The sequence below is a fragment of the Urocampus carinirostris genome, chromosome 1 (assembly GCF_059441175.1).
Source record: "Urocampus carinirostris isolate Australia breed hairy pipefish chromosome 1, RoL_Ucar_1.0, whole genome shotgun sequence".
Classification (NCBI taxonomy): domain Eukaryota; kingdom Metazoa; phylum Chordata; class Actinopteri; order Syngnathiformes; family Syngnathidae; genus Urocampus; species Urocampus carinirostris.
Window position 1 is genome coordinate 8692569 of NC_142349.1, and position 25273 is coordinate 8717841.

At 39.8% G+C, this 25273-nt stretch overlaps 1 protein-coding gene and 1 long non-coding RNA gene across 3 annotated transcripts; one reads left to right on the plus strand and one right to left on the minus strand.

Annotated features, from left to right (window-relative positions):
* Nucleotides 1-3680: 3680 nt before the first annotated feature.
* Nucleotides 3681-21791, plus strand: LOC148373415 (uncharacterized). Of its 2 annotated transcripts, none has more exons than XR_015847083.1 (7): nucleotides 3681-3901; nucleotides 4023-4086; nucleotides 19655-19814; nucleotides 19906-19954; nucleotides 20629-20771; nucleotides 20994-21112; nucleotides 21188-21791. It is a non-coding gene; the product is annotated as an uncharacterized LOC148373415 (long non-coding RNA). The 2 variants fall into 2 exon arrangements; XR_015847076.1 differs by having other exon boundaries at nucleotides 19655-19779.
* On the minus strand, nucleotides 6365-23792 carry recql5 (RecQ helicase-like 5). The gene is made up of 18 exons (XM_088319603.1): nucleotides 23641-23792; nucleotides 23355-23476; nucleotides 22765-23286; nucleotides 22539-22635; nucleotides 22357-22468; nucleotides 22118-22280; nucleotides 21952-22034; nucleotides 15755-15967; nucleotides 15589-15682; nucleotides 13827-13857; nucleotides 13692-13750; nucleotides 13344-13414; nucleotides 13176-13266; nucleotides 12941-13093; nucleotides 10678-11201; nucleotides 8403-8670; nucleotides 8243-8315; nucleotides 6365-6885 (listed from the first exon to the last, which is right to left on the minus strand). The coding sequence occupies exons 1-18, from the start codon at nucleotides 23753-23755 to the stop codon at nucleotides 6743-6745; spliced, it is 2934 nt and encodes a 977-aa protein (XP_088175729.1). The 5' UTR covers nucleotides 23756-23792; the 3' UTR covers nucleotides 6365-6742.
* Nucleotides 23793-25273: the final 1481 nt, after the last annotated feature.

Genomic DNA, 25273 nt, shown 5'->3' on the forward strand with positions numbered 1-25273 from the left:
CTTTTTGCAGTGTCTTAATAACTTCTATTCTGTTTGCATATGACACCAACATATTTTTTATGACAATGATTATACAGAAATGGTAACGACTTTAAGTAGGGAATTAAAATGTATTTAAAAAAAAAGAATGTATATTAAAAAATTACAGTAAAGACTAGAGTAGGTGATATTATTCCCAAGTATAAAATCAGTTTCCACTGCTACGCAGACAACACTCAACTATATCTTCCGTTGGAGGAATCTGCCACTCTAAATTGTGGAAATTTGGAGGCCTGCCTCACTGAGATAAAAGAGTGGATGTCACTCAATTTCTTGCGTCTTAACTCTGAAAAGACCGAAATATTAGTTATTGGTCCATCTAAATGCCACGACTTATTCTCAAAAACTGCTGTGAACATTGACAAATGTGATATCACACAGAGTGACTCAGTTAAAAACTTAGGTGTTATATTTGACTCCGATCTGTCCTTTCAAACACATGTGAAGAAAATTACTAAAATCGCTTTCTTCCATCTTTGTAACATTGCTAAAATTCGTCCTATACTGTCTCAGTCGGATTCACGCGTTTGTTACCTCCCGTCTCGATTACTGTAATGCACTACTCTCCGGTCTCCCGAAGTCCAGAATCAAGAGTCTTCAGCTGGTACAAAATGCCGCAGCGAGGCTTTTAACTAGGACAAAAAAGTCCAATCACACCACGCCGATTTTGGCTAACCTGCATTGGCTCCCTGTTAGCCTAAGATGTGATTTCAAGGTTCTCTTAGTATTATACAAAATCATACTTGGACTTCCTCCCTCATATCTTTCAGATCTGATTTCCCCCTATGTTCCAGTCTGAAGCCTTCGTTCTGAGAGCGCCGGTCTTCTGGTGATCCCAAGAGCCAAGAAGTGTTCCGCTGGTTCGAGAGCGTTCTCCATCCGGGCACCGGTGCTGTGGAATGCTCTTCCTCCTGAGATCCCATCTGCAACCTCAGTGGAAATGTTTAAATCTAAGCTTAAGACTCACTTCTACTCTATAGCATATGAATAACCTATACTTTTCGTGGACAATATCTCTGTATTATTTGTGATTGCGACATCCTTTGCTGTCTGGTAATCCTGGAAGGGGGATACCACATGTGCGGTCCCTTCTCAAGGTTTCTTCATTTTCCTCATGTCGAGGTTTTTTGAGTTTTTCCTTGCCCTCATGTTGGTTCCAGATCAGGGGATGGTGTAAAGAAGTCTGAAAAAATAGTCTGTGTAATAACCTGTGAAGCCCTTTGAGACTCCTTTGTGATTAAGGGCTATACAAATAAAAATTACTTGACTTGACTTAATGTTTTTTGAGGATATTTTACACAAAACATATAATTACATTTTCTCTTTGATGATGCACCAATAGAAATTGTGAGTGAAAATAAATTCATGGTCATCATTGAAAAACTAAATTTTCTGGAAACCTCACATCAGACACATAAAAAGCAAAATCTTCCAAAAGCCTTGCAGTTTTGGTAAAAATCATTATTTGAAAAGAATACTCTACTACTACTACTACTACTACTACTACAACTACTACTACTACTACACACTACTACTTAGTACTGTCCTTGGTCTTTCCATATTTAACATTTTCTTGGGAATTGTGGGGAAACACTAGTCAGAATACAGTGGAACCGTTAGTTACTGTACTTAAGCTAGCGCAGCGCATTATTCAAAAGGCTTGGTATCTGGCACATACGCGTCAGCTGTTTCTGCAGTCTTCACGGTTCAATGATCCCTCAACCATTAGGGTCGTCGAGGCACTGTTCCCTGTGGTGTGTCTTGGGCAAATACAGCTTGGCGCCGCCCATCCCTCTCTAGGCATTTTTTGGGGTAGGGGTTTGCTCTCCAAAATGAAACAAATTGTACTGGTTTCCATGGATATCAGTAGCGGGAGAAGCCTCCTGATATGATTCAGATACAGCACCTTCATCATTTGGTTGCTGTTGTTTTTTGTTGTAATGTCTCATCCTGCTTTTTAGAGATTAGCCGGATCTTGGCATTGACGGGCAGTGGTATGTGTGACAATACCGTACTGTTGGTTGGTTAATTGGTTGTATCACAAACCAGGACAGGAAACAGGAATGGAGCATACCATACTCACAGTTTATTAGGGAGAGGAGGAATGCGCGCTCACTCGATCCGCGGATCGATGGTCGCGGAAGTGGATTGAAATCCGAACAAAAGAGTTGTCAAAATCAAACAGATCAGGCCAAAGATAAAACACGATCAAACACAGGCAAATTCACAGAACTAGGCATTTCACACAGAGTTCAACAGGAGTCTTGCAGACACTCTGACAACTAACGGCTGAAAGGACACTGTTTAAGTACTTCCAGTGAGCAATCTGTCAACGCGTTTCAGCCGGTGTCCATGGGCAGGGCCAATTGGGCGCCGTGGCAACCGTGACAGAACCTGGCGCCACACGGCTGGGACCAATTGGGCGCCATGGCAAGCGTGACAGGTTGGTTGGTTGGTTGGTTGGCATGGCATGGCATGGTTGGTTTCCGTTAGTTGGTTGGTTGGTTTGTTGGTGGGTAGGAGGGTGTTTGGGTTGTTATGGCATGTTTGGTTTCCGTTGGTCTGTTGGTTGGTCTGTTGGTTGGTTGGTTGGTTGGTTGGTTGGGGCAACATTTCCTGTTGTGTGTCTTAATACTACCTCTGATATCACAAGATTAATGGCATTAATAGTGTCTTTCGTATTTTTCTTAAAAAACAAACATCGTTTGCCTGTGTGACATATTAAAGTCTCTTATTACAGGTCGTAATTATTAAACCACTGAGTTGCTCAAATTTCAGGACCTTGTCAAGTATTATACAACTATAATGTTTTATAAAGATTTGAACAAAATGTTGCCCATTAATGTACAGAAAATGATTGAAATTCAAGAAGGGCTCAAAGTTTGAGAGGCTATAGAGCATTTAAAATACTTTAAATTCAAACAACACATTAATGTTTTTGCGTGTCTGTACGTGCTGTGAAAAATAATCACAGGTCTTATCTAATCTGTAGTTGGTCTGGTCACAATATGGACTCCAAGGCTCTTAGTGGGCTCTGTAATGTATCTCTGTTCTCTTACTACTGTTGGTATTTTGTCCTATGTATTTTGTCTTTACCATTGTTGGTATAGTATTGCCTTGAAATTGTAAGTTTGAAAGGTCTTTCTTTATATTTTTCTTCTTTGTGGGGAATGGCGCGGTTTTAGTCAAGTCAGGTTTATTTGTATAGCCCTTTATCACAAGGAGTTTCAACGAGTTGCATGGACCACAGATGATTGCATTATTGATATAGCCTTAAAATGAAAGTGTAAATTTAATCTGTATATAGTGTGCAGTGTACAGCGTTTTTTTCTTTCTTCTTTTTTTTTGCAGATGGGTCGTCAAATCTGACATTTTAAGGTTCAAAAGTATTTTCAGACTTAATTTAAAAAACATCCCAAGCCCTACCCTAAAAACACAGATTTTTGTGGTAAAAAAATGATTTGTAGCTCGTCTTTTGCACATTTTTGGCTTGACAGATATGTTTTAGTCATTCATTTTTGATCAAATGTTTTGACTTTCCGTTCAAGATTACGTAGTTCATTGAACACACCACAAAAAGAGGTGACGTCACGTTTTAAACGAAAGCGCAAACAGCAGCGCCATCCTCAGATTCACCCGAAGACTGAGTCATCGTCAATGTACAGCACCGCGTCTGTCAACTTAAATGTTTTCTGCGTATTTTACACGTTTTGGATCATTTCAAATTGTGTACCCTGTATAGCATTTTTTTTTGTTCTGGGGGGGAAAATATCAATTACCTCGCTATATATAATTAGCGACACTAAATTAACTGCAAGTGAGGAAAGAACTAAGATGCTGAAAGAATTCTGTTATTTATTTGGTAAATAGAATCAAGTTGTTTACACGAATTATTTTAGACATTTGCCTCATGCGGGATGATATTGTAAGACCCCGCCTTAATTACTTTCATGTAAATAGTTCGATATGCATGTTCCCTTCAGAGATCGTCACTGCTGTTGAACTGAAGCTTAAAGGACAGTGGATGTGCTTCGCAAATAACTTGCGGTGAGTTTTTACCGTGTGTTCAATGTTTGATCTGCTTGACCATGGTCATATAACACAACGTGGCTGTATTTGTTTCGCCCGACATTAAATTTTCCGAAAAAGTATTTTGCAAGAAGCAATGTTCATCGCAATTACTGTTCAGAAGAATAAACGCTAAAGACATGAATGAGAATCTGCAATACAATGTTTTAACTTACAATTGTAGTCGTTTTGAATTTATTTTCTTACAAATTCTCAAGTTTTATTTGTGGGACTTATATTTGTAAGGATGTTCTTTTCCTAAAAGACATTTGAGAGTGGTATATTTTTTATCAAGCCAACCTCACCTCTTTTTCTTCTCATTTTCTTGCTCAGCACTTCGGTGGTTCCAGCAAAATAGCACATAATCCTGTCAGCTCCCTCTAGTTGAGCCGCATGTTATTTAATGTAGATACAAATATTCTTGATCTACGAGTATATACTGGACTGTCTCAGAAAATTAGAATATTGTGATAAAGTTCTTTATTTTCTGTAATGCAATTAAAAAAACAAAAATGTCATACATTCTGGATTCATTACACATCAACTGAACTATTTCAAGCCTTTTATTATTTTAATATTGCTGAATTTGGCTTACAGCTTAAGAAAACTCAAAAATCCTATCTCAAAATATTAGAATATCATGAAAAAGTATACAAGTAGGCTATTCAACTAATCACCTGAATCATCTAATTAACTCGAAACACCTTGCGAGGGTTTCCTGAGCCTTAAAAACACTCAGCTTGGTTCAGTAAACTAAATCACTGCTGATCTGACTGCTGTCCAGAGGACCATCATTGATACCCTCCATCAGGAGGGTAAGACACAAAAAGAAATTTCTCAAAGAGCAGGCTGTTCACAGAGTGCAGTTTCAAAGCATATCCACAAAAAGTCTGTTGGAAGGGAAAAATGTGGCCGGAAACGCTGCACAACCAAGAGAGATGACCGCAGCCTTAACAAAATTGTGAAGAAGAGCCGCTTCCAGAATTTGGGGGAGCTTCAAAGACAGTGGGCTGAAGCTGGAGTCCAGGTATCAAAAGCCACAGTTCACAGACGTGTCCGGGAAATGGGCTACAATAGCCGTATTCCCATGGTCAAGCCACTTCTGAACGCAAGACAACGGAAGAAGCGTCTGACTTGGGCTATGGAGAAGAAGCACTGGACAGTTGCAGAGTGGTCCAAAGTCCTCTTTTCAGACAAAAGCAAGTTTTGCATTTCATTTGGAAGTCAAGGCGCCAGAGTCTGGAGAAAGGCTGGAGAAAAGCAAAATCCAAGTTGCTTGAAATCCAGTGTGAAGTTCCCACAGTCAGCAATGGTTTGGGGAGCCATGTCAGCTGCTGGTGTTGGTCCACTGTGTTTTATCAAGTCCAGAGTAAATGCAACTGTGTACCAAGAGATTTTAGAGCACTACATGCTTCCATCTGCTGAAAAGCTCTATGGAGATGAGGATTTCATTTTCCAGCATGATCTGGTACCTGCCCACAGTGCCAAAACCACCAGTAACTGGTGCACTGACCATGGCATCACTGTCCTTGATTGGCCTGCTAATTCCCCTGACCTGAACCCCATCAAGAATTTGTGGGGTATAGTTAAGAAGAAGATGAAAGACACCAGAACTACAAATGCAAATGAGCTGAAGGCCGCTATCGAAGCATCCTGGGCATCAATAACACCTCAGCAATGCCACAGGCTGATTGCCTCCATGCCACGCCGGATTGATGCAGTAATCCGTGCAAAAGGATTCCCAACCAAGTACTGAGTGCATCAATGGACATTTTCAAATGTTTGATTTAGTTTTGCTGTTATAAAATTATTTTTTTTACTTGGTCTGAGGAAGTATTCTAATATTTTGAGATAGGATTTTTGAGTTTTTTTCAGCTTCAAGCCAAAATCAGCAATATTCAAATAAAAGGCTTGAAATAGTTCAGTTGATGTGTAATGAATCCAGAGTGTATGACATTTTTGTTTTTTTAATTGCATTACAGAAAATAAAGAACTTTATCACAATATTCTAATTTTCTGAGACAGTCCAGTATAAAAGAGGCACGTTTGTATGATGATCCATGTAATTTAGCTCATTATTCAAATCGATATGATCTTTTTCATACCACTAGGAGGTTTTTAACAATAAATAATGTCCCTTTAAGGAAGGTAAAGAGCTATATGTTAAATGAGTCATATAAATGACAGAATATGATTGCATTGAAAATTTACTATAAAGTATGATGAAATTGTATGTTGACAAAGAATGAAATTACAGTTTTTATGATAATACCAACTTTAAACGTTTTATTGACATCCTTTACTATTTATTAAGTACAACTGTAAAAAAACAAGTATCAAAAGGAGTATCTTCACACTTAAAATGAAACGAACCTATTAGGCTTAAAATCAGCAAGAAATATATCCTCCTCGGAAAAAAAAAAAAAAAAAGTTGCAAGCGGTAACAAAATAATTTAAGCAATCTTTCAAGTCTTAGAATTATTTTTTAAACACTTATCCATAAAACCAAACAATATGTTTTTGGCATAATTTGTGACCGGAAGTTAAAGTTTTATTGCGCTAAAGTCAGATGCTTATCAGTCTGAATCCAACACGCTTAGACAGAAGCATAAAACAAGGCACTAACAAAGCCGAATCATTCATTTCCGCGTGCACTTCGCATCTTGGAAGTGCTTTTGCAGCAGTCGGGTCTTCTAAAGTGTTTCCAGTCCGCCTCGCTCTCGCAGCGTTTGACCTCGCAGAAGAACTGCCGGATGAGCGCTTTGGCCGCTGATTTCACTGCGGGACAATAGACAAGGGACAGTGAGCTACGTGCACCAGGATTCCACCAGTTCAATAAAAAAATCAGAAGCGCTCTGGTTTGATTGGCTTTCAATAGTTTTGTATACCTTGTATCTAAACCGGGGCTGGGCAAACTTTTTATGTCACGGGCCACATTGGGTTAAATTTAGCAGAGGGTGCCGGAACAATAAAAAGACTTGAATCAGAAATGAAGAAAAAAGATGGATGAGGCGTGTCAAATTCACTTGAGCTCAAGGTCTATACTGTAGAAGGGGGCGGGGTTGTAAATTGATGGCATAAAATATGTGCCTTAATAGTAGGGTTGGGGATCTTTTGGAGGCTCACAATAGAATTAAGAAGACCCATCGCTACTTCAATAATGACTGGTTCACTCTTTCGCAGATTTGGAATTCAATTGATTTTATTGTCATTGTTATCAACGTATGGTTCATTTTGTTCATACAGAGAGCACGCAGGTTGTTTGTGAGTGTGTATTTGGTGGGTGTGATTGTGTGCGCGACTGTGATAAGCTGCTGTATGCCGTCAGTCAAACAGCGGGCGCGCGCAAGTCAATGTGTTCACACAGCATCCGCCCACCCAAACAAACTGCGGCGCAAGGCTACAGCTGAGCCAGTATTTAAGCTCCTTGTTACATTGAAAATGAATTCATCAATTAAATTAGAATCTGAGGAAAGTCAGAAGAGGGTGCTCTGTGAATTATTGTCGGGTTTGAGATACAACTGAGGCGATGTCGCCGTAGAAGGCAGGAGCGTTGATGCAAGTCTGGCCTACTGCGGCTAAGCTACGTAGTTACCTTTAGCACGTAGTTACTTTTCTTTGTAACAATTACTGTAGCAACGCTACGTAGCAACCCTCAGAAGCTACCCCCATGGAGCATGTATTTCAGAAATGCCAGATCAGTTACCCATGAAACGGATGACCTGGAGCAACAACTCATGAGGAACTGCTACATTAGGGACGTTTGTATTTTAAATCATCGCAGACTTGGCTCAAAATCGAGGACACCCTATTCTAAATTGCTTACTTCCACTAATAGAAGAATCCCCCAATGTTGTTTTAATTATGTATAATAAAAAAAAATGATTCATTTACTCGCAATTATGTTATTATTTGTAGATCTATGGTTGTTATTTTGTTGGTCATACACTCTCAGTCGGTAATGCTGTCATCTTGAGGGAAGTTAGTCCCTCAGGGGTTGAATGAAGGTGTGATGCTACTTTGTGGACTTTTACTTTTCGTGGATGGTTCTGGTCCCCGTTAACCGCGAGAACTGAGGGATCTCTAGTATTTAGGGGTGTAAGATTAAACTAGGAACCTCGAGAAATCGTCTCACCTTGTTCCTTTCTAATAGTCCCGTCTTCAGTGATTAGGTGGGACAAATAGCGGGCAAAGGACTTGAACAGATCCTGGCCAATAGAAAAAGAGACATTATGACGTTAAATGTCTTCTCCCTTCCAAGATATAAATTCTCTCAAGACTTTCTTGTCTCACACCTTATTGGCGAACTTCCCCCGGGTGTAAAAAGGGTCCAGGTAGCGAACCACCACGACTGCCGCCTCTTTCAGTGTCACAACTGACTCTGGATCGGTTTTTGGACACGCGGTTACCTTTAGCACGTTCAATTCTAAAGGTAATCTGCTGTCCTCCTCCTTGTATACCAGCCGGCCCCGCTTTGCCGGAGGATGCTGCTCCGGAACATCTTCCTGATGAGAGCGTGGCTCTTGTGTGACTGTTGCACCATTGTCTTCTGTTGTGTTGTGTCTGAGAGGGAAATAAAGAGCACTGGTTAAATATATATCAGATTCTAGATGACAATTAGTTACTAGTAACCAGTGTTGGGACTAACACGTGGAAAAGGGAAGCATTCCTGGAACGTAGTTACTTTTCTCTGTAACAATTACTGTAATGTGTTAATAAAATGTTGTAACTCTAGTGTCGTTACTACATTACTCGGCTATTTTATAAAACCTTTCCTTTACTTGCGTTCTTACATACATCACTTCGATCTGTTAAATGGAGTCCCTTAGGGGTGTTTTTATTTACCAGTTTTACGGTCAATGTCTCTGTTTGCGGACCACTGCGATACAGGCATTTCCTAGAGTGTGTTTATATTTCTATCTACCTAGCCTGGTCATATCCCTCGAGAGGGGTGACTGACAGCAAGACGGACACATACACAAAAACAAAGAAATGAAAAAAGTAGCAAAAAACAAAAAATTGGACCATTGCCAACCCAAATGCCCAAACACCCAAACAAGTTAAGCACCTTGACACCCAAGTTGGTCATGCTTTCGTCCCTCTAGATGAAACGGGACACACGAGAGCAGCCATGTCACTCGGGTCAGGGTGGCATAACACACTCTTTAGTTCAACAGCAGGGCCCGAGAGCTTTCACTGGTCAACCCCGGCCGCATCATACAGGAGCCCTGCCCAGCCCTTAGAACGCGTCCAAACATCCCACTATCTTTTCACAACACCTCTCCACTCATTCCTATCACCAACAGGAGCCCTAGCTTCCACTACATTGAGACCTCTTTCCTGCAGTGCACTCATAACACCATACATCCACATCAATCGTGGCCTTACTCTTGGTCTCTTTCAATTTACTTCTGCTCTGTAGATCCTCTTCAACATTCGCTCCTCATCCATCCTCTCCATGTGTCCTAACCAACCGAGTACTCTCTTATCCACACGCTTGCTCAGTTCCACTAGCAAGTTCCACTAGCAAGTGTGTGTCTCGTGACTTAAAAGGTTTGGTCCTGTGGTAAGGGGCCCTCTCCTTCTGGGAGGTGTGAGAATTCGCCCACCGTGTTCCGCTGCGTATTGTAAGAGGCGACTAAAGTGGAGGGAGTGAGGGGACTGGGGATGCACTTCTCTCCATTTCTACTCCCTAAGATACAGCAAGGCAAAGAAAGGGGGGCGAGAGACCGTAAGGTCTCGCAAACCCTAGTTATAGGGTCACTAAATGTGAGAGGACGTGGAAGTGAAGCGACTTGAGTGGAAGAAATAGATTGGAAGGATGATAACTAAAAGGAAAGTTGATGAGTTAGCCTTGAGTGTTTATATTTACCAAGAAGAAAACAATTAAATAAAAGTAATGGTAGTGCCGTCTCAAGCAGAGTGCGAGATCGCTAAATTATTCCTAACGTAGATAGTCTCCCCACCGTACATTCGCGTTTAACCCCAAATTACAATTATAAAATAAAATATTAAAATAAGGGAGTCAGCTTATATGCGCATATTTGGTTCTGTGTAACCAGTTATGAATCGTAGGCGTGTGGGGAGAGGCTCAGAGGAATAAAAAACTAATGGGAAATCAATGGGGCAAACATGAACACAGAATGTATGGTAAAAGTGTGCTGGATTTTGTTCTTTTTTTTTTTTTTTAAATTTTGCAATAAACCATGCCTCGAAAAAAAATAAAACGTCTTGAACATGAACCAGAAATGGAGATCTTTAAGTGGTTTGGTGCCCAGAGACAAAACTGATATGGAGCGTCTTTGCTAAGCTCAAGGCTTCATGGGTCCCACAAGACGGTGTACACATTTTCTTCTATTCCTTTTATCATATGGCTATTATAAAGACGTTTTATGCGAGTTTATATGGTAATAGGTAACTAATTATTTATTTCCGGAGTAACGTACTATTTTATGTCAGTCGTCTGGGGGGTAACTGAATTACTTTCTAAATGAAGTAACTAGTAATTAATTACTTTTTTAAGCAACGTGCCCAACACTGCTTGTGACTAAAGGTACAAATGTATCTTACTGTGGACTCAGTTGCGACATATGCCGATCTGTCACTTCTTCATCACTGTCTTCATTGATGACTATGACTTCATCCTGACTAACCGGCTCCACGGCACCAAGGTCAGTCTCCGGGAATACGGGCGAGTGCTGCTCTCGTTCCCTGCCCTCATCTGAAATCACGATGCTGCTCTCCGCCGTGTAGCTCTCCTTGCTTGATTGAGACTTAGCAAAATAGTCCGAAATGCAGTGCGAACTTTTCGCAGCTTCCTCCAGCTTCTGCTGCTTCTTGCACCAAGCTCTGCTTCTCTTTGCCGGGCTTTCCGTAGCGGCGGCGTTCGCTCTGGCTCGGATGGACGACGTCACAGTCGAAAGACTATCCGACCATTTGGTTTGTAATTCGGGTGAGGTCCTGCCGACCAGGTTGCCACTTTGTGGTCCGTCAGAGGATGTGCCATCTTCTGTGGAGCGTCTCAGTAGATCTTTTACAACCAAAAGGGGGTTGGAGGAGCCTCTCTGGCCTGCTCCTACTCTCTTTCGCTTCATCTGGAGGAAAGATGAGTCACAAAATATTCATATTGCTAAAAATTACAATTCTTTCGAAATTCCACAGTGAATCGCCACTGCTTTTTACAGATATTATTAAATGATTACAGATTTCAAGACGTCGCAAAAAGGCCTTTTTTGAATGAATGGAGTCAATACCTTTTAAGCTTAATATGCATCTAAATATGAGAAAACATGACTACCGTTATAAAGAACAGTTACTTTTAAACGGAGCTATGAGATTTCATTTCATTTTATTGAAAAAGCGCCTACTTCCCCGACACCTACAATTTAAAAAACAAATGTCAAAAAGTGCTGTTTGTCATTTGAGGTGTCCTTAAAAGTTAAAGTCTTCTATGTATTAATTATGTTGACCATGCCCAACTGAGTCAAGAGAGCCCTTTTATAATTCATTTTCCACCGCGCCTATCCGCTTCGAGATTACTTTTAGCAAAGTTGTTCGGAATGCGTAACACATTAGGTAGTAGGAAAGGGGGGGGGTGACTCTATGCTCATCACCGGCCTTTTTTGTTAGTGTAGCATGAAAATAGTGAAAGTAATAAAAGGCTCGTTTTTATGTACAAACACCAACTCAAAACCCCCAAAAAATGGAAAAAAGATGAGTTTATCCAAGCACGTCTAGGGAACGCACGTACTTTCATAACATAAGGAGCTCGACAGTGGCTGCAAAGATGACAAGCCAAAAAATAGTGTCCGCGGTTTCAAATTCCGTACAACACCTTGAAGTTTGAGTATAGTATTTTTATCATCTTGTATTTTTAATTTAATGAGATAAAAGAAAAAAAAATATTTCCTAAAAAAAAAAAAACATTTTTACATCTATTTTTTCCATATATATATATATATATATATATATATACATACATACACACCAAACTAAGACAAATAAACTTATTTAGTATTAATAAAAATTGTAGTTATGAAAAAAATATAGTTGCTTCAAACTTTGAGAATCTCTGATGAAAACCATTACTTTTGTTTCTGCAATTATGTAACTGTACATTTACATACCTGCCAACAGCACCGCTTTATGCGTTAGACAACTGCATTTCGCACCTCAAAAATGCAGGTTTTTTTTTTTAAATAAAGGTTTTTTCAAATTTAAACAACAGAAAAAAAGTCTTTCCTCAAGACCGGTATTTCAACCTACGTCTGCTTTATTTTTAAGTGAGACAGAGACTTTGTGTTTGAATAAACCGTTCCATCTATCGAATCATATTTCCGTTATGGTAAAAGTTTGCCAATTTCAGTTTTTAACAAGCTGGGGACAGATTGTGTTTTGCACGCAAAAATAGTGCGTGATTAAATCTGCTATGTTTCCTCATGTTGGGATTTCTGAGTTTTTCTTTGCCCTCATGTAGGTTTTAGATCAGGGGATGGTGTAATAATAGTGCTGTTTGCAACAATCTGTCTGTGCAGCCCTTTGAGACTCTTTGTGATTAAGGGCGATACAAATAAACATGAGTTTAACAGGCATCCATGCGTATAGGCCATTGCACTTAAGTAAAACATTAATCTTGCTATTCTTCTCAAAATATCGAAGTAGTGTATGCTTTTGTGCTCTTGTTATATTTGACTGTTCTACTGGATCAGCATAGCATTCATTTTTGGCTGAAATCATGCGGAAATGCTTCCAAGACCCCACAGTTTTATTCCTGAGAACACCATAGAGAATGGCCCATAAAACTAGTGACATAATAGCATGTGTGTCAACTCACCGAGTAAACATCAGATGCAGATTTAAACCCACGCTGATGTTCAGAAAAGGAAGTGGAAGGGGAGGATTTCTCTTCCTGCTTTAGCATCGCCTCATTAGCAACGGGGCTCTTCTGCCCTTCCCTTACAGCGGGTGATTTCTTCAGCTCAGACACCTTCATAACAAAAAAACAGTCAAAGGGCTCTGCAAAATGTTGCGACTTATAAAAGCAATACAAATTTCAACTTCAGTAAAACCTTTTTTAATATGGCTGCTTTGTACAAGTTGGAAGACTTGCTTTTCTTGAACAATTCATGTTCAATATCCACCGCTAAGGACCGAAGATCACTGGAGTGAGAAGAGACAGAATAATAATAAAACCATCAGTTCTAAAATTCCGATTAGGATGCTTTGTCTACACTTACCCAAATGAATCGTCTGACCCCTGGTGGTCATATAATGCCTCTTGCAAGAGTGTCAAGCAGTGCTCTCTGGACTGAAAAACAATTGAAATATTGTCCTTGAACACGATGTTAAACAATTTTTAAAAAGTGACCAGGTTGTTATATGCAAACATCACAGCTCTGGGAAACTTAACTTGGCAGACCAAATACAAAAATACATTACACAGCATTTGCAGCAACACATGATAGCAACATGTCCGTTGTTCCCGGTTAAAGCTTCCCTTTTCACAACATGGAGAAGTGGATCACTCAAGTCCAAGAACCACTGATCTCAACACCAAAAATGTGAGGAATGTTTTTTGATTGTACCTTTACTGGGAGCTTGGGGATCCGCTGACTGCTGGCCTCTTTCAGTGGGCAGTCAGCATCTACAGGAGGATTTTCGGAATCGACTTAATAACAATAATGCATGATTAATAATTGGACTACATACTCAAATTTTACCTGGTGGTATGAAGTTGTCACCACCAAGACCCTAAAAATATTTGAAAAGAAAATTTAAAACACTAAAACTATTCAAGGTGTCTTTTTCTGAATGCTTCGTAATTGTGAGGACTCCTTTTCAAACAACAATACACTCGGAGACTAACCACGTGTTACGCAATCTTTTAAAAAAACTTTTTCATGTACATGCCACAGATGGCCTCACTTAGAGGGACAGTGTGTATGATTTAGCGCCCCGAGTGGTTCAAATTTCATTAAAAACTTGTGATTAAAACAATAACCACAAACACATAAACTATCATATAAATGTGACTTCTTTTCAGATTGTTATAGGCCAAGAAATTTGTATACCGTATATTTTAAATAACATGAGCCTCAGCTTGATCCGCTATCTTTCTGCTACAGGTACCCAAAAAATATAAACCTTGCGACAAAAAAAATATATATAGAAATTGGGTTTCTTAGTTTTTATTTTTTGTTGTGGTTTTGACCACTTGTTTTCAGTACTACTACGCAGTAATACACACTGTCATTTTAAGGGAACCCATGCCAAGAGCTGCTGAACTTAAAACACATCAAATACAATACAATTTCAGGAAGGGATCATAATTAAAAATTTGCATGTGTGCCTAAGTAATCCGGTGGTGGTACTTGAAATTATCAACAACACGAATCAATACAGCAAATACAGCAAAGATACTTTAAACAGCAAGAGAATCACAATTTTATTAATTTCACGTACCTACCATAATTACAAGTATTTTTCCTTCCTATGGTTTCTTAATTGTAGGTGTGCTTATTTGACTTGCTTGAAAAGTACTTATTTATCTAACTAAAACTAAATAGGGCGGCACAGCGGAGGAGTGGTTAGCGCGTCAGCCGCCCGGTGCCGAGGTACAGGGTTCAATTCCAGCTACCTCCCTGTGCGGTGTTTGCATGTTCTCCCTGTGCCTGCGTGCGTTTCCTCCCACATTTCAAAAACATGCATTGGTGTTGGGGCCAAATCGTCCTAAAGTGTGAATGAGCGAGTGAATTGTCTTGTCCCTGTGTAACCTGCAACTGGCTGGCAACAAGTTCAGGGTGTCCCCTGCCCATCGATTAGGGTGGCTGCAATGGGCTCCAGCAACCCCGCAACTCAAGTGAGGATAAGCGGTGCAGAAAATGGATGGATGGAAAAACTATGTATTTGAATTTTGAACTCTGTACTGTATACTTGTGGATAACATACATGGCAACGTAACCTTTCGCAGAGATGCCATATAAAGAAAATGTAAATAAAACATTCGTAACAAAAAAAAATGCCGGTAATTAGTCGTGTATCAGGCACATTTTTTGTACCAAAAAAATAATTTAAAGTTTGTGTGTGCGTTATACACGAGGTTTTATGTTGGAACATATTTGGGCAACGATAGTGGGGCAATGATTAAAGTTATTAACAACAAAAACTTTGAAAAACAATATCAACATAATATTTTGAATGCATTTATTTGATATATTTCAAAGTCCAATTCTGTGGCAACAAACTATTTTAATTATGGCCCCAAGTATTAAGTAAAGGGTAAAAATAGTGTTGTGAGATGAAATGCCTTTTCTTCTGTCACCCCGTTGGTTAAATTCCTGTTGCGATAAATGTCGACACAACGTTCGTGCGTACAATGCAGTTTGTGCTGAGGTAAAATGAAACAAAATTTTCTTCCGATTATTTTCCCAAAAATGAGGGGTGCGCTTTATACACGTATGTGCGTTACATAGGAATAAGTACCTTTCTTAGGCTCATCTGTTTCTTGAAGAGATCAGAGAATTCTTTTTTCCTTTTCGCATCATCGTCGCTAGCGTATCCACCTTCTTCGTCATACCTACGAGTGGCTCAATCTCACTAAAGTGCACCATGCAAAAGTCAGAAATCAATGGCATAAAGGTGAACCTGCCTCTCGAAGCCATAGCCTTTCTTTCCTCCGCCATAAAGTTGTTGATCAAAGCCAAAAGGCTTTCTCGGTTCCTTGCCCTGAGCTCCAATGCCGGTCTTAAAAGTCGCCTCTAGCTGGGCTCGCACACCTTTGGGGTTGGAGCAGCAGTCACAGGCACCTGCACAGTCGGGTGGCTGGTCCCCAAAAAAATTGGAAATGGTGGCGTGGCGGCAACTGAGGGAAAGAAGGGCAACAACATAGCTGCATTTATGACCCTGAAAGCTTACCTGGCAAGTAGAAAAAGAAGTACTTAGTCAATTGTGCAAGTCATCCCCCTTGAAAAGATGAAGTCTGTAATTGCCATTTATAGGTATTTATCAACTATAAGAGACAGAATTAGAGAAAAAAAATAATCCAGGAGTTCACGTGGTCTGAGGAATGTATCTGCAAATTGGTGGAACAGTAAGTGGATAATAATAAAAGTACAATACTTTGTCATGTACCATTTCTTGGCATTGACACATGTCAAAAACGTTTTACATGCTGTTGCTGGTATTTTGGCCCATTCCGCTAGAGCAGTGATTTTCAACCAGTGCGTGGGACACTAGTAGGCCGCAGGAAATTGCCCAATTTTATCTTAACACGCCATTTTTTTTGTATTTTATGCTTTTGTCAAGTGAGCAGCGGAATATCTAACATTCATTCATAGCAGTAGGCGGCAGGAGATTACTAGTTTGTTTTTCTTTTAATATACTCATTATCTGCTCATGAGGTTGTACAGGGAAATATATTGTAAAAAGAATTTTTTTAAATGAAGCTTTCAAGATACAAACAAAGTCAAATGAATCCAATAAAGTAAAAATAACCAACCAAGACAAAGAAGTGTAGGTGTGAAGATAAATTAAGTGCAGTTGGGCACCACCCACCCACTTCCCCCAGGTTGGAGCCCTCTAGGGGGAACGGTGTGCCAGACCTCGACAAAAATCTTGGACGAAATTTTAAATATTTTCTTATTTTACCTATTTTACTTACACTAATAACAATATTTGTTATTATTATACAGGATTGACTAAATATGTTTTACCCCAAATACACCTGACAATATTATACTTTATTTTCAATGTACAAAAACTACTGTGATCTACTGGACTGTCTCAGAAAATTAGAATATTGTGATAAAGTTCTTTATTTTCTGTAATGCAATTAAAAAAACAAAAATGTCATACATTCTGGATTCATTACACATCAACTGAACTATTTCAAGCCTTTTATTATTTTAATATTGCTGAATTTGGCCTACAGCTTAAGAAAACTCAAAAATCCTATCTCAAAATATTAGAATATCATGAAAAAGTATACAAGTAGGCTATTCAACTAATCACCTGAATCATCTAATTAACTCGAAACACCTTGCGAGGGTTTCCTGAGCCTTAAAAACACTCAGCTTGGTTCAGTAAACTAAATCACTGCTGATCTGACTGCTGTCCAGAGGACCATCATTGATACCCTCCATCAGGAGGGTAAGACACAAAAAGAAATTTCTCAAAGAGCAGGCTGTTCACAGAGTGCAGTTTCAAAGCATATCCACAAAAAGTCTGTTGGAAGGGAAAAATGTGGCCGGAAACGCTGCACAACCAAGAGAGATGACCGCAGCCTTAACAAAATTGTGAAGAAGAGCCGCTTCCAGAATTTGGGGGAGCTTCAAAGACAGTGGGCTGAAGCTGGAGTCCAGGTATCAAAAGCCACAGTTCACAGACGTGTCCGGGAAATGGGCTACAATAGCCGTATTGCCATGGTCAAGCCACTTCTGAAATCAAGACAACGGAAGAAGCGTCTGACTTGGGCTATGGAGAAGAAGCACTGGACAGTTGCAGAGTGGTCCAAAGTCCTCTTTTCAGACGAAAGCAAGTTTTGCATTTCATTTGGAAGTCAAGGCGCCAGAGTCTGGAGAAAGGCTGGAGAAAAGCAAAATCCAAGTTGCTTGAAATCCAGTGTGAAGTTCCCACAGTCAGCAATGGTTTGGGGAGCCATGTCAGCTGCTGGTGTTGGTCCACTGTGTTTTATCAAGTCCAGAGTAAATGCAACTGTGTACCAAGAGATTTTAGAGCACTACATGCTTCCATCTGCTGAAAAGCTCTATGGAGATGAGGATTTCATTTTCCAGCATGATCTGGCACCTGCCCACAGTGCCAAAACCACCAGTAACTGGTGCACTGACCATGGCATCACTGTCCTTGATTGGCCTGCTAATTCCCCTGACCTGAACCCCATCGAGAATTTGTGGGGTATAGTTAAGAAGAAGATGAAAGACACCAGACCTGCAAATGCAAATGAGCTGAAGGCCGCTATCGAAGCATCCTGGGCATCAATAACACCTCAGCAATGCCACAGGCTGATTGCCTCCCTGCCACGCCGGATTGATGCAGTAATCCGTGCAAAAGGATTACTAACCAAGTACTGAGTGCATCAATTGACATTTTCAAATGTTTGATTTAGTTTTGCTGTTATAAAATTATTTTTTTACTTGGTCTGAGGAAGTATTCTAATATTTTGAGATAGGATTTTTGAGTTTTCTTAAGCTGTAGGCCAAATTCAGTAATATTAAAATAATAAAAGGCTTGAAATAGTTCAGTTGATGTGTAATGAATCCAGAATGTATGACATTTTTGTTTTTTTAATTGCATTACAGAAAATAAAGAACTTTATCACAATATTCTAATTTTCTGAGACAGTCCAGTATATTCGTAACTGTAAATCTTTATGTTAAGAGCTTCGGGGGTGCTGAGCACCGAGAGTGTCTGGCGTTTTTTGTTTTAAATTTGTGTTGATGAAAACAAAGTCATGATATTGGATGGTAAAATAGAATAGAATTTTTATTGTCATTCTTTGTAACAATGCACACAGAACGAAATGTCGATACAACTGACCCGTACAGTTAGACTGTAGCGAGCCGATGCAGCCGCAGCCAAACAGGGCGCAGCCATTTTAGTCATTAGGTGACCAAACCCCCCAATTCCAACCCTTAATGCTGAGCGCCAAGCAGGGAGGCAATGAGTACCAATGTTGTAATTCTTAGGTATGACTCAGCCGAGGCTTGAACCAGCGACCTTCCAGTCTCAGAGCGGGCGCCCTACCATCTAGGCTACAGACTCAACATGACCAGTGTCTTACATACTCTCACCATAATACTGTGGAGCCTCCACAGACTGCGCCGTAATGCCGCAAGTGACACTAGCCGAGCAAAAGGGAAGCGGGGCGAGAGCGGTGCTAGGAATCAAATAGACTGAACCGTTTCAAGGCAGTGGAGTCTTTCCAAAAATGTTTTGTTCCCATTTTTTGTTTTGTTTCACTTTTTTCTTTTAGCATCTAGCATTTTTCATCATTTTTAAGCTTAAATTGTGCTTCATTAAGGAAAATAAAGTTTTAAAAATGCTATAAATTCTGGGGGTGCTTAGGTTGAATATAGGAGTGTTTGAGCACCCAAAAACGGGCTGGTTACGCCCATGGTGCCATCCACAATTTTTGGCTGCTTCTTTCTTCCAACTGCACTCAACATTCCAACTTAGTCTGGGACTGTCAATTCCCTGTCGACAATACAATACACAACAGGGAAGTTGTGCCCTGCTCTTCAGTGTTGTTCTACTTCCAAGTGGAAAAATACATGATAGCTTCAACTATTAAACAAAACCACACTGTTTTGTCTTAATTCATAGGGGGCTAGATTTAAAAATATGGAGGCCATTTTGAAATATTTTGCACCCACAACTGATCATTTGACAGTGTTGATTTTATCCACTTAAAATTCCTTTCCTTTAAATTGAAGTAAAAAAGGCAGCACGCCTCAGTGATTACATAAGAGGCTGCCTCAAAAACAAAGGCGGTGCTGGGAGCCGATTTAAAAACATGTACACTACTTTGCAGGAAAGTGGGACGCTACTAACACGGCCATGAGTAAAGAAAAGAAAGAGAACGAAGAAAAGACTGTTTGCTGCTCTCAACTGTGACTGAAAATCAGTTTGGGGAAAAAAAAAACTGGATGCAGTACAGTGAGTACTTCACTCACCACTAAAACTGAAAAAAGGTAGCTTCTGTGTATGATTTATTCCATATCATCTGTTACTAAAGAATTGTTGCTTGACAGTAAAATGGGAGTTTCATTTTATGTAATTCAGGAGGAACAGTGTGGAAGGAACTGCACGTTTCAGCTACAAAAACATCCAGGTAAGTCCGCTGGGTTAAATAAGACACTGCTGTCAACTTGTCTGCTTTATGTGACAAGTTGTAAATACCGAGAGTCTAATATAGTTTTGTGTGCATGGCTGGGTGTGCAAACAGACTGCACAGTTTATGATAAGGTTAGGTCTTTGAATGTTTAAAGGGAAAATAAACACTTCCATGTTTACCAAAATATAGATAGTATTTATCTATATTTCTTTTGTGAAAACAGTTTCCTTAAAAGAAATTCTACTTACAAATGAAATGCTAACAAAACCAGTTGTCAATGTACTATGTAATAAAAAAAAACAACATACTGCACCTCCAGCGTGCAAGTACTGTAACCAGGTATTTGTATCAACCGGACACAAGACTTCTTTTTGAGGTATCGGTACATTTGACAGGCATCAATACTGGTATTGGTCACAATGCCGGACTAAATAACAAAATCAGTGGTCCTTGTAGTAACTTCTAATCCTTTTATGTTACTTTGAAAATCAGTTACCTTTTTTTTTTTTTAATCATGCAACCACATGTGTAGTTTACAATGGAAAATCCACATGAATGTAACTCTAAAACCACATGATTCAAGAAGAACAGTACATGAAAGAGGGTGGAAAGTCTCTGAAAGACAGTCCACAAATTAAGCCTCCATTTTCCATCTGCTTAATCCTGTTCAGGGACAAGATCTTATGGCACCATACATTTGAGAAAAGTGAGTCTGCATCCAGCATTGGTTGCCAGTTGCTTTGGGCACACAGAGAACACTCATACCCTTACTAGAGAAAGAGGGACTGATCCCACACTGGTAGCACCAAGTCAGGTCAGTGTATCATCAAGATCCTACAACTTAATCTGGAATGTTTAGCCTTAACAGTTTTTGCCCAAATAACACCATAAAAATAATATTAGCACTTGTCACAGAAAAAACAAAGCCCAGTTTCCCTGTGCCATACATGTTGATATTCTGTTTTGCTCCTTCACAGCAAGCCAAACACTTTCCATTCCATGACAAAATGTTATTTGCTTGTTGCTATCTTATTAGTATGCATACAAAGGACGAAGCAGTGACACTTCTTAGCAAGATTTGGGCCAAGCTACAGAATTTGGCCAAGGCCGACCCTGTCGAACTCGGGGGATTCTTTGTCCTCTTGACATTCATCTGTGAGGCTCTGCGCTTTGGTGTGAATATGATTCCGGACTCTGGTCTAGCTGTTTGTTTTTTGTGTTTTCCTGCAGTGATTGTTGTTGCCATGGCTCTCTTCATCTGCACCACATTCTTTTGCTGCTGCCGCCGCCGCGAAAGCCAACATAAGGGGGCACCCTTTTGAAGACTTTTTATACACCACTTATCTTCATTATCTTAACTCAAACTAGGCACTTGGTCTAAAAAGAGGTTTGCGCTGAGATAGAGAAGTTTCACCGGGACAACCTGTGATGGGAGTGCTGCCCATACAAATGTGGTCCAGTTGGGTGTTTTCCCCATACTCGAACAGGCCTAGCTTAACATGTCTTCACTCACTACCTAACACGCCCTCTGAAGCGGATTTTCAAGACAATCGACATTCCTTGAAATAGACACGCGATAACATCCCTCCTAGATGGAGGGAGGAAAATCATCCAAACATGTCACCACATAAACAAAGAATGGACAAATCAGCATTGTGATCGAAGTGGAAATTTTTCCCCCTCCTCCCAAAACACCTTAAAAAAAGACTGTGTGTGTTTTTTTTTTTTTTTTTAGTGAATTTCTTAATTTACAAGGAATTATGTGTACTGTAATTAACAGCTGCTGGAAAGCAAAAAACAAATGTCCAATAAAAACAAATATTTTGCTAATTGAGTGGGGGAGTCTGCCCTCTGCTGTGCATTAAAGATAGTGACTAAAAAAAAATCACTTCACCATTGCAAGGCGCACCATCATTTAAGTTGTAGGTATTTTCCCAAATCATTTGCTTGAATACACTTTTAAATCCCACATATTAATAGTTGACATGACTCACGTTTCCTGCTCACAAAAACGCACCATGGCGTCAAAGTCCGTGATGGCTGTTTTGTCCGATTCCTTTGCAAAGTTTCGTTTTTCCTGCAACCAAAATTCACCTGATGTTAATTCGATGAACTGAAGCCTTGATATTTGACCCCTTCATTAATTGCTGCCATGCTGACCTTTTTACGTGCAACCTCCTGATTAATGAGGAACAAAATTTGCTCTTTATCTCTCCGGGAGTAATAAATGCGACATAGGGCCGGTAGTCCATCTCTTCCTGCACGTCCAGATTCTTGGTAGTAGCTGGCTATGGATTTTGCAAGGTTCCAATGGGCGACAAACCTGTGTAGAAAATGAAAAGGTAATTACACCAGAAACTAAAATGACCCAAACACAACTCATTTATTTACTGCTTTACCTTACATTAGCCTTGTCTACACCCATTCCAAAACTTATGGTGGCTGCAATAACAGTCACTTTTCCCTGCATCCAATCAGTTTGGGCTTCTGTGCGATCTCCTGTCTTTAGTCCTGTACATTAACACACACAAGAAGAGTACATGTATGTTGTATTCATTTCCAAACAAGAAAAATGACTTACCAGCATGATAAGGTTTAGCCAGGACACCTAGCTTGGTAAGTTGGTAAGCTACAGTTTCGCAACCTTCTCTGGTCCGACAGTAAACAATCCCACAACCCTGTCCGAAAACAAACAATAAATATTTTGCGGGAAACATTTTCTGTAGAAGTGAGCTTGATGTTATCCTTAGCAAAACAAAATAACATGACAGGTATAAGATAAAATTAGACATCATTATAACACAAACCTGTTCATTGGAGTCAGCACCAAGAGCCAATGCTTTCTTAATAAAGGCATGGAGGTGAACAAAAGGGTTGGGAAGAATCTCACTGAAGATGACATCGTAGTGCAAATTACAGCGGAAAACAGGTGTAGTAAAACGTAGCGGAAGATGCAACTTTAGTGAGTTAGAAATGTCCTCTTGGACCCTTTTAGGGGCTGTCGCTGTAAGCGCTATGCAGGGAACCCCTTGCAAACGAGCACGAAATTCGCCCAGTTTTAGGTAGTCTGGCCTGAAATCATGACCCCATTGGGAGACACAGTGAGCCTCATCAACAGCCAAGTAGGACAGCAGACCCCGGGAGCATAGGTCATTCAAGTAAGGCTGGAATGATGGAGAAGCTACCATCTCCGGCGTGATGTAGAGCAGCTTAAGCTTTGGGTTGATGCTCTGCAAATCAGACAGAATCATACGGCGCTCGCCCACTGCGAGCTTCGAGTTAATGGAGCAAGCAGGGATGTTGACAGATCTCAAGTGGTCCACTTGGTCCTGTAAGAAAGTACAAAAAGTTTTGAGTGTGAAATAACTAAAGCGGGGACATATGAAACCAAACTTACCTGAATAAGTGCAATTAGTGGGGAAATAACCAGAGTGATCCCTGCAGCCAGGACAGCAGGCAACTGGTAACAGAGAGACTTTCCTGCACCAGTAGGCATGCATACAAATACATCCCTGTCACCTACAGGAAGAAGCACCATTAATCCTACTAACACCAGCTTATCAAATGGATCGTAGCCATCGTCACATCGAGACATGAAGTACAATGTTTAGACCGTTGTGAAATATTTGGCAAAGCATAGTGCAAAGTAGCGAATTCGTCAGTACGCTCAAGTCTTAACTTACCCCGTACAACAGCTTTAACGACATTTTCCTGAACCTTAGATCTAAATCCGTCGAACCCAAAATGGGCTTTTAACGCCTGCTTTAAATTGTCCTTTAGCTTTTCTCGCGCCGCCATTAGCAACTTGCGTCGCACATTGATGACGTGCCCGCGAAATCAATTGACCTATCAATAACTTTACAAATTGAATGCTTTAATGTCAGATTTGACGAATCATCATAACCCACTATGTTTTTTTTTTGTTTGTTTGTTTTTCATTTATGTACTTTCACAGGGTTGAAGATACATTTTCTCAACTTAGAATAGTTGTTGATTCTTCTACCTTGCAACATGACGCTCTTCTCGATTTTAGGGTTATAAACCATGTTCGGAATAACACCGTTGCATAATGGAGTTTTTTTTTGTACAGTAACGGGGTAATCTAATTACTTTCTTCGCCGTTACAATCCTTTCATCGTTACTGACTGTCACATATTCTCTCTTATGATTGGTCGATATGCATTTTTTTCAATTGATTCTGATAACTTTAAATTTGTTGAGTATATCAAAGGTTAAAATGGTTTTGTATGTTATTCCGGGGGGGGGGGGTCCTGGGGGTCCTAAGTGAGCGGCGTGAAACCGCCGAGAGAGAGCACGAGTGAGAGAGGCGTGCATGCACATGGAAGAATGTAAACAAAGCAAATGCGAACGAGGAAAATAATCAAAAGAATCAAAAATCACGCTCACCGGATTTCAATGGTGTCCCCTGTAGTGTGCAACATAAAAATGCTTTAAAATAAAAATGTAATCCTGCAAAGCAATCCTTATTTTTACAAAATATACCTGTATTTTGATAACGAATTTCTTTTTCGTTGAAGCCTTGAGAAAACCGTGACCAGTTCCAGACGAAAGATGAAATATTCAAAGTATTTATTCTATATGTTGCAGACATTGCAAGCATTCTTCTGGGGGGATTTTTCAATGACTTTGTAGTTGTCGACTTGCTGTTTTTTTATTTGTCCGTATTTTATGATGCATCAAATTATCAATTAGGTTTGAGAGTACTGTACAGTATTTCATTTCTGTCCAAGGAGAATCTTGGACACAATCAGCCTTAATGTCGTGGAGGTGAGTGCTTAAAAGTGTAAAATTTGGAGCAGTGTCAGTCTTTAAATGGACCGTGTGTAATATTTAGTGCCTCCTAGTGGTACAAAAAAACTTAAATCCAGTAATTGGGTTTCATAAAGCGAATGAGCAAAAAAATGTGCAGTTTTTTAGCTAGCTATTTGGCTACCTTTTTAGCTTTGTAGCCAGCTATCTTTGTGCATTTTTCGCTATCTAGCCAGGTAGATAGCTTACTACATTTTTATAAAGAATCCAATAAAGTAAAAATAACCAACCAAGACAAAGACAAAATACCAGCAACATTTTTTGCCTGCCATCGAGCTTGATTTTTTTAAAACTATTTTAGCAAGGTATCTGGCTTCAATTTAGTTTACCTGAGTATTAACTTTACATTACAATATTATCATTTATATAATCATATTTGGCCGTTGGATTCTATGTAAACCAAGTTACAGATTTAATGGTTCCATATTTTGCATAACATATTTCCGTTCCTACAAAAATATTTTTATGTAGCTGATGTTATTTTTT

Excerpts from the sequence above, each read along its gene's own strand:
- recql5 (XM_088319603.1), bottom strand. The coding sequence starts at position 23,755 with ATGGCGGCGCGAGAAAAGCTAAAGGACAATTTAAAGCAGGCGTTAAAA. Across the intron at positions 13,415-13,691 it reads TCCCCAAGCTCCCAGTAAAG|TCCAGAGAGCACTGCTTGAC; the intron begins GTACAATCAAAA and ends ATTGTTTTTCAG. Across the intron at positions 8,671-10,677 it reads ATGTCGCAACTGAGTCCACA|ACACAACACAACAGAAGACA; the intron begins GTAAGATACATT and ends TTTCCCTCTCAG.